The 9,894-nt window shown below is 46.0% G+C and overlaps 1 protein-coding gene across 1 annotated transcript in view; it reads left to right on the forward strand.

Moving 5' to 3' along the window:
- The window catches only part of LOC147031295 (uncharacterized), a 120,306-nt gene that overhangs the window by 79,214 nt on the left and 31,198 nt on the right, over positions 1–9,894 (forward strand). Inside the window, exon 21 of the mRNA XM_085871925.1 lies at positions 5,583–5,692. Within this exon, the coding sequence (XP_085728051.1) occupies positions 5,583–5,692 (110 nt within the window). The remainder of the gene's footprint in view (positions 1–5,582; positions 5,693–9,894) is intronic.

Raw genomic sequence — 9,894 nt, forward strand, 5'->3', positions numbered from 1 at the left:
ACTCCTTGGGAGTACCTCCTGCGCTGCTGCCCTTCGCAGGGCAGCTCACTGGATGACAGGATTGGGGCAAAGCCTTCGTGACTCTCATTTCTTGATGATGGGAGGAAAACCAAAGGGTAAACCTCCAGGGTCAGATTGCAGTGGTGTGTGGCAGAGTGGTGCTGAAGTGTCATTCACCAGAAGGCAGTCTCCTTAGGTTAACCTGAAGCGGTCCCTTCGGGTGGGTTCCTGGAATGTCCTATCTTGAAGAGAGGATGATCACCTGTCTCTGTTATCTGAGCTCAAGCGTTTGAACATAGGTATTGCAGCACTCTCTGAGGTTTGGAGATCAGATAGTGATGACATCATGGCGGGTGGGTACACCTATTATCGGTCTGGTGGCTCTGATGGTTACCATGCCCAAGGAGTTACCATGTCCAACAATCTGACTCCAATGATGATTGAGGTAACACCGGTGAACAAGGGTATTATGAGACAAAAAATTCGTCACTCCGAGGGTGTCATTTCCCTGGTCTCTGTTTCAGCACTGACTGAGGCGAGTGATCTCACCGTGAAGGACGCATTATCTGCTGCGCTTGAGTCTGTGGTTGATCAGTTGATCAGGTGAGATACTCTTTGAGTCTTGGGGAATTTCAATGCATCAACTGGAACTGAAAGGGATGGTTATGAGACATGTGTTGGGCCCCATGGGTCTGGAGCTGTGAACAAGAATAGCACGAAGTTCCTTGACTTTGCAAGAAGTCACGGCCTTTGGGTGAATGGTTCATGGTTTCAGCGTCCATAGGCTCATCACTGGACTTGGTATTCCAACGCTGGTGGTGTGGCAAAGGAGATTGACGCTGGAGGATGATCCAGAACTGCAGGGTCTACCGGAGTTCTCAGTTCCTCAATACCGACCACAGGCTTGTTGAAGCAACTCTGAAGTTACAGCTTAAATCTGGGAGAATGGTAGCATTCCAGCCTCAGCTGGATGTTGACAAGCTCAAGGATCAGAGGGTAGCTGAGGAGTTTGCGTAGAGGCTGAGTGGGAATTTGAGGTGGGGGGGGGTCTGGGTGCTTTGGGGAATCCTGAAGAGTTGTGGAGTGCCTTCAAGACCACTGTCCTTGATGTTGCCGGTGGATGTCTTGGAACTCACCGTCGGACGAAGGAGAATTTTGTCTCTCAAAGGACACTGGATACCATTGACCAGAGCCAGAGTCGTAGTGCCAGGCTTAATGGCAGAGCTGAGCTGTTCATGGAGCTGAGGCGTAAAACTGGACGTGCGCTAAGGGTGGACAAGGAGGCCTATGTGCGAGGATTCTGTGAGGGGGTAGAACATCACCTGTGGTCAAGTGATTCTCGTCCTGCTTACAGGGGAATTCGCACATTGCGTTCCTCCAAGCCCATCCCTCGCTGTGCTGCAGTGAGAGCAGAGGGTGGTGGGCTCTTGACAGAAGAGTCCAAAGTGAAGGCCCGCTGGGCTGGTTACTTTAAGGGGCTGTACCAGGCTGATCCAAAAGCTGTGGAGTTGGATGTCAGGGGTGTTAGTATCCCTATTGCTGACCCTCCAATCAACTGTGATCCACCTTCATTTGTGGAAACACGGGCTGCGGTGAACCGGTTGAAACGGAGTAAAGCTCCTGGGATCTGTGGCATCCATACTGAACTTCTCAAGGCTGGTGGAAAGGCTGTACTCATGTCACTGCATGCAGAACACAGGCATCATCCTAACTGACTGGAAGAGGGGCCTGCCTTGTTGTCCCTCTCTGGAAAGCGAGGGGTGATTGCCAGTACTGCAACAACTACCGAGAAGTGACGCTGCTCTCGGTGCCGGGCAAGGTGTTTGCTCGGATAATTCTTGATAGGGTTCGTCACCCTCTGCTTGAGCACCAGCGTCCAGAGCAATCAGGCTTTACACCAAGGAGATCAACGATTGACCATGTCCTTGCTCTTCGGGTCCTCACCGAACGCAGACGAGAGTTTTGGCAGGGGCTGCTGGCTGCCTATGTTGAACTCTGCAAATAGTTTTAGTCAGTGAATCGGGATGCCCTCTGGAGGATTTTTGGTCTTCATGGGGTGCCACCAAAACTGATCAATCTAATGTCTGAACTATACTTTGGCACTGAGAGTGCTGTGAGATGTGGTGGTACCATCTCCGACTTATTTCTAATTGTTACTGGAGTTTGTTGGGGGGTGGGGGTGTACTGGCCCCAACACTTTTCAGCGCTTGTATGGACTGGATTCTGGGGAGGATGTCAGAGAGATCAAGCTGCGGTGCATTGTTTGTGAATGTCAAGATCTCTGACCTTGATTTCGCAGATGATGCAGTCATTCTTGCGGAGACTTTACGTATCCTTTTGGGGGCCCCCCGAGCTGCTGAATGAGGAGTCGGAGCCACTGGGATTATGGGTTTCTTGGGTCAAAACGAAGATTCAGGCTTTCAATGACATCTTGGATGCTGTTATCTTGTCTGTACGTGTTTGTGGCGAGGATGTTGAGGTCACGGAGAGATTTACTTACCTTGGCAGTGATATTCATGTCTCTGCTGGCTGTGAGACAGAGGTCATTAGACGTCTGTGTCAGGCTTGGGGAATCGTGGATTTACTGGATCATGGGGTGTGGTGCTACCAGTACTAGTGCAGGAGGACGAAAGTCCGAGTCTTCAGGTCCTTGGTGCTTCCAGTCTTGCTCTATGGATGTCAAACATGGATTACATGTAGAATGCACCTCAATAGAGGTCAAACGTTTTTCCAGTTTTTCCAGCATGACTGCCACACCACATGATCTATGACGTCATAACTATAATTAAAACATTCCACATGAGATTCCCGCTCCTCCGACTCAGGATCTGAGACGAGATTTAATTCCTTTGGTCCGAGGTCTCTTCGGAGAATCCTTGGCTATCGCTGGTCGGACTTTATGGCCAACGAGCGGTTGCTGAGAGAGACTCAAATGAGATTTGTTAACTGCATAGTCTGTGAGCATCAGCTGTGGCTGTATGGACATGTGCCTCCTTTTCCTGATGCTGATCCTGCTCACCAGATTCTCTCAGCGAGGGAGCCTCGTGAGTGGAGGAGGCCAATGGGCTGACCACGTGCCTCGTGGTTGCAGTAGGTTGATCGGCATCTCAACGAGATGAGGATGGGCCAGGCATCTGCCTGGGGGGATGGCCAGACGGAGGCCGCTGGAGTACCTACAGAGAGTGGACGCAGCGACACGCTGCTCTGGCGTATGCTCCCATACCTGACCTGATGCAGCGATTTAAGGGAGAATTTTTTTGAAATATTTTCCTTCAATCCAATGTGTCTACCAATCCATGTGACTTCTCAGTTATTCATGAACACCCTGGTATCCCCAACGCTTGGGGAACATGTGTGTGAAGTTTCCCCTCGATCTGTCCAGCCATTCTGGAGAAGGTTCTAAAAGGTTTTTGGGTAAATCCAATATGGCTGCCAAGCCATGTGACCTTTGATGTCAAAGGTGGTTAACCTTTTGTTCCTCATGGATCAGTGGTCATGCCTGTAAAATTTCTCCTCGATCTGTTCAACCGTTTCGGAGAAGAGGATTTTGAAGGTTAAAAGAAAAAATGGCTGTCAAACCACATGACTGATGATGTCATAAGTTGTTTTTTTCTGTCGACCAATTTATCCTGAGATGACCATCAAAATTTCTCATACTGATCGGATGTAGCGTTATAGTTTCAGGCAATTATGCAATCTACGTATGCAATTATGACATCATATAGAAGGCACCGATGACATTTTAAAAAATCAAACTTATTTCCCCATGGGGAGTACATGACAAGTGCCAAGTTTCAATTTTTTCAATAAATCGAGCACCTGCCAAATGAAACCTCATGATCACAAAACTTTATATTTGATGGCTCTTGGAAATCTGTCTTCGACAAATGGCAGATATTATTTGATATTTTTTACAGGTAAGTGCAATGTGTGAACTTCAGAAATCCTGAACAGTTAGGACAACCTTGATGAAAATTAACTTGGGGGAGGAATTGGGAGGGCGAGGATGCTCCTAACACAGAGTGTGGTTGTAGTGAATGAGGCCTAGGATGACGTTTTGTTTTATTTGTTGGGGTGTTTTTTTTACTTGTCATATCGATGGAGTTCTGGTTCACTTTGGTCATTGGTCGCATTGGGGCGAGTTCAGCATGCAGAACATGGTGAGTCTTCGTGAGACTCACTTGGGGTGACTCCTTTGGGGAGCCGATGAACTGGTTTTCCAGATCTGAACTCTCATTTTCACAGTATTTAAGGTCCTGCTGGTAATTGGGTGAATCACTAGGAGGCTGATGTGCAGGGTCTGTTCCTCATCCACTGCAGAGAGTTTGGTGGCCTCGTTTTACTATTATTTCATATCTCATCTTACCCCTCCTATCCTCTGCAATTAATCCATCTCATTCCCCACCTGGTCGCTCTCGCTCAGCCAGCAATCTATACCTCGTTTCCCTTTCAACATATTACGTAACTGCTTGCATCCCTACTTTTATCCCTCTTCTCCTGACTGAAATTATCACCTAAGTCTATCCAATCATATTATTCCTTCCAATTATTTAAGATGGCAAACCAATGCCATCTTATGCCTGGTGTTGGCTTAATGGTTTGGGTGGTGGGCTTTGGATCCTAGGGTCCTGAGTTCAAATCCCGCTCAGCTGTTGAATTGATACCAGGTGGGGTTGACTCTGCCTGTCATCCTTCCGAGGTCGGCAAAATGAGTGCTAGCATGCTGGTATACTGTGTCGGAGTGGCGACCCGTCCAGGATTGTGCCCAATAGCCAAGGAGACTGCTTCGCCAGCACCAACGCTCTGCACAGAGTATGGTCCCAATGTCCTCCTCTCCTCAATGCCATCTTGTGACATGCCCTATTCCTATTACTGCTTTCTTCTTCTCTCACTGACTCTTCTTTCCAGTTCATCTGCACTTTTCCACATTTACCTTGTTTATCAGGTTTTCCAATCTACTTAAATGTTTTGTTTTCTTCTCTACTTTCTTCTCTTGTCATGTCCATGTGTCCCTACAGATTGTTGCCTGTCTGTTCGTCATTGTTGGGTTCTCTGCCTTCATCTATCTACCAGTTCCCACTTTGCTCAATTATCATGTCAATCTTTCAGTCCTCTGTCATTGGCTCTTTCTGGAGCCTTGATCTCGGTAATTAAAAAAAAAAAAAAAAAAATACCATGGAGATTGAGAATCGTGGAATAGCTGAATAACTATCAGTTTTTACCAGTTTTGCCATTCTACATTTTCCAAGGATGGAAACAAACTCATTAATCCATCCAAAAAGAAAACATTGCTCTTTGCATTATGTTTTTTTTTTTTTAGTCTCCATGACATTTTGTCATTTAGAAGTGATGAGGATGCAACATGTTTGTTGCAATCCAAATGGTCTGTTGCTGTTTCTTTCTCTTCTTGTATACTTCACTGTTAACTTAATTCAACCAAGCACAATATTTTGGTGTAACTGTAACGGATTGTTAAAACTCAATATTTAATTGTGAAGTTGAATTTCTTTAAAGATAAAGTATGCTTCATTTATACTGGTTCAAATGCATTGACAATATTGTGGTTAAACCCTTTTTCCCAGGTTCTCTTATCTCGCTGTGAATCCCTGGAACAAAAACTATCCATAAGTACAATGAATGACATGAAATTTGATCAGCTGCTGGCCGAAAGGTACGGCACATGGGTTCACAGGCCATTTATTTTGAGAGACAGAAAACGTTTATAATCCTCCAACTGGACTCCAAACTAGCAATTGTTTCATACAGGCATAAACGTGCTTGTATAACCATTTCCCAAGCATGCATCTTTGCATCTCATGTAATTTCAAGTAATGTGAATTGGTGGGTGAAGCAATTATATTGTTGTGTTTTTGGGGGAGTGGGAAATAGTTTGATCAAGGTGTGAGATGCTGTATATTTGCAGAAGTTGTCCTTTTAGGAATAGCTTGGATAAGGAGTCTCGTCTCTTTTTGGTGTAGCAGCATAGCAAACCTGTTGTGCATTTTGTGATACAAGCACCAAATTAGGCACAAATGTACATTAATATGTTGCAAACATTTTCAGATATTGGGCCACTTGAAATTCTCTCTTTATGTCCGCCATATTGGATTTCAAAATGGCCGCCACTTGAAATCTACATTTGCTATTATCTCTGGACGTAATGCAGCTATTGACTTGATTCTGGTTTCTAAATGTATGTTTTTGGGGGCAAGGAATCCAATGGTACCATTTTCAACTTAATGTTATCTATCACAGTCTGTTATATAATTTTATTTGGAAATTATCTAGGCAAATATTGGATTCAACACAATACTTTGAAAAGAATGTCTTAGTTCTGTAAATGTCTTAGGTATAATACTGACATGCTACATGGTCTAGTATTTGAGGCTCGGTGTATTGGTATCTGAGGCTAGGTATATACCGGTACTGAAGATACGTGTACATAAACAGTGTCATGTTAACCAGTTCAGCATTGCCACAAGTACATGTATGTTGTTCACTCGTAGTCATGTGCAGTCCCCTTCACACACACAGAGGGCTGTGCACTGAAGGGCAGCCTTTTTGCACTTGCAGCGCCTCACACACCCTTTCTTGCACTTGCAAGAAACCAGCTCAATGCAGCTGTGAGCTGCCTCAGTTAGCCTGGTCCAGTAAGGTGTGTACTGTCCTTCTCCAGTCCTTGACCAACCCCAGTTGGTTGGGGGAGGGAGCTCTGGTGCTGGCAGCAGTATCTGACCCCACACATGTCCACCTTGATACACTGCCCTCTTGACATGTTCCTCCAGAGCTGCCTTCGTTCGAGGGATGAGCTGCACATTGTTCTTCCTTGCGAAGAGTTTCCTCCTGGCCTTGTCAATGTCTGTGCATTTGCTGGTTCGATCATACAACAGGATCACAAACCTCTCGATGATGCGCATTGCATCGTCTGGTATGTCACGAGGTGCAGAGGACAGCAGCAGCAGCAGCACCTCAGTGAGTTCTGGCAGTACCGTCCAGACTGCTCACGCAGTCTTCTTGCTATGTCTATGAAAACTAGACACAGTGTCACATCCAGTTAGAGCGTGGAACATTGGCAGTGCACGAGCCTTCTCTCATCCCAATCCCGCTGCTATTTCGTGTGCTGCTAGGTATCGGAAACTCTGGCCTGTTCCGAATGCCAGCCACAGTTTGTCTTCTGGTTGCAACTCCTGTACCAGGAACACTGCCAGCACCACAACATCGGTGTCCACAGTCCGGATGAGTATTGCATGGTGTCCATGCTGGACTGCGTGAGATGCATGCAGCAACATCCGACTGTCAGCTTCTTCATGGTTACATGGGGCGAGTGAGGTCAGATCTGGCAGTCGTGGCTTGCTGAGCACTGCCTCTCCATCAGTAATGACGAGTTGCTTGTCCTCCTGGTCAAACCATTCCATGAGAGCTGCTGAGAGGAACCTGAACAGCCCGGTCTTGTTGCTGTTCACTCGTAGGAAGTTCCGCCAGTTTCCTGGTATAGCTGCGGCAGCCGCCACACGTCTCCGCACACCTTGTCCCCGCTTTGCACGTGTACTACCTTTCAGTGAATCAGCTAGGTAAGTATCCCAGACCAGATCCAGGCGTGACACTGTTTGCAGCTTCGTGGACATATATGGGATGAAGATCTGTTGTGCATACTCTTCAAAGGTCTTTGATACAGCCGGCTTCAGCATCTGGACGATGGCTGCCCCATCAAGCACAATACAGGTCGTGACAGGAGTCTCTGTCTTTGCGTACAATGAATGACTTCTTCCAAGCATGTGAGGAGATCACTCTTGGCACCAGTGCAGAGGTTTCTACCATCAGACAATGCAGGAGGACATGCCTGATTCTCGTGACAAAATAACTCCTCAAGGTTTCCATCCCTCGTCTGGCAGCCAATGTACAGGCGTGCGAAGAGTTCACGGTCATTCTTGATGGAGGCGAGCTGTTGCTGACTTATGCTCTGGCTTCTTGGAGTGGAAGTGCTGAACACCTTCAGCTTGTTACGAGGAATGGGTGCGTCCACTGCCTTCGTTCTGTCCAACAGACACTCTCTGGTGAAAGCCTCGAACTGCTCTTGGCCAATCCTCTTGACATTCATCACGGTCTCCACAGCAGCAGGATCTGCGATCTCCTTTGTGTCCAGTTTTACTACATCCTGACTCTCCTCCTCGAATGGGTTGCCCATCTCCTCTATCACACCGACGAGAGAGCGAACATCTTTCACAAATGAGGCCTGTACACTTGGCGTCTGATCATGATGACGTGTGTCTGCTGTTTGCCGGCTCCAGTGTTGGTTCCCATCCTGGAATTCTTCGATCACTCTGGCAACTTCTGGTCACGCAACCATCCAGCGACGTAGGGCACTCGGGTTGTCAGTGAGCCCAACTGCTCCACCGTCTCCTTTGATGCAGGCATTATTCTGCTCATGTGCCTGGTCAATCGGGATTGAAGAGAACACCCTCTGTGTTTTCTGAACGGTGAAGTGGCTTTCCCTGAATTTCCTGGCTACATCTGGGTGTTTGATGGTGAGTTCGGCCATGTCCTTCAGGTGCACTGGTATCCACCTAGCATAGTGGGTGTGATCCAGTGCATGGAAACAGCTCTGTCAGAGCATCGAGGTACATCATTAACGATCCCTGCCTGAGAGAACGCACATACACTAGAACCAACAGTTCTAGTTCCAGCACGGTTGCCCAGTAGTGAAACTGGGGGATGTCTTTTCTCTGGCAACACCAGTCTTCAAACTCCAGAATGTCCTCTGCATCCCTGGTTTCTCCCAGACAGTAGTGGTTGTAGGCACGGTGTTGCAGGATGTACAGTGCTGCTGCAGTCACTTTTAATGTGAATTTATATTTTAGACTGCCAGTATATATGAGCTTGTCTGAGTTGTTACTAGTGATTTAGTATAGTTTTTTATTTATTTATATTTACAGAACTAAGACATTCTTTTCAAAGTATTGTGTTGAATCCAATATTTGCCTAGATAATTTCCAAATAAAATTATATAACAGACTGTGATAGATAATATTAAGTTGAAAATGGTACCATTGGATTCCTTGCCCCCAAAAACATACATTTAGATACCAGAATCAAGTCAATAGCTGCATTACGTCCAGAGATAATAGCAAATGTAGATTTCAAGTGGCGGCCATTTTGAAATCCAATATGGCGGACATAAAGAGAGAATTTCAAGTGGCCCAATATCTGAAAATGTTCGCAACATATTAATGTACATTTGTGCCAAATTTGGTGCTTGTATCACAAAATGCACAATTCTTTTGAATATTTGGGCTAAGCCGCCCCACTATTTGGAATTCTTTACATAAGTTTGGAAGCAGGTCACTCAGATAAGAGAAACAAAGCTTCCACTGCCAAAACCTGGATGAACCCAATAATTCTTTATAAAAAGCCAAACCAGTCTAGTAAAGGATTCCCCAGCATTTCCAAATGCTTTTTTTTTTTTTGAGACAATCTATGGCACTCCCCTGACTACAAAGGGTGGCTATAGCTTTGACTACATGACAGCTTTATTTGCCTCCCCTGAGAGAATCGTTCTGCAACATTATTTGTGACAATGGCATAATATCTTAAAACTAGATGGGCACTCGGTAGAGCACATACCTCCGCTACACAATGCCTGATGCAGTAGAACATATCGGGCCCAGTAATTTTTTGAAATACGCAATATATCGTTTTTCACCCCATCTCTCAACAGTGAAGAATCACTTAAAAAAACATTTTAAACTCTCGCATCCGGATCTTGATTTAGATCCTCACCAAAATCGAATCAATTTGTCCTTGTCGCACACTTGACCTGTCCACCAAGAGTCGGCTGAATCCGTCCACTACTTTTTGAGATATTGTGATATATTTTGGTTTAGCACCCTATCTCTC

This window comes from Eptatretus burgeri, chromosome 2, assembly GCF_056783735.1.
Source record: "Eptatretus burgeri isolate ZD-2024b chromosome 2, Ebu_testis_v1, whole genome shotgun sequence".
Taxonomy (NCBI): Eukaryota; Metazoa; Chordata; class Myxini; order Myxiniformes; family Myxinidae; genus Eptatretus; species Eptatretus burgeri.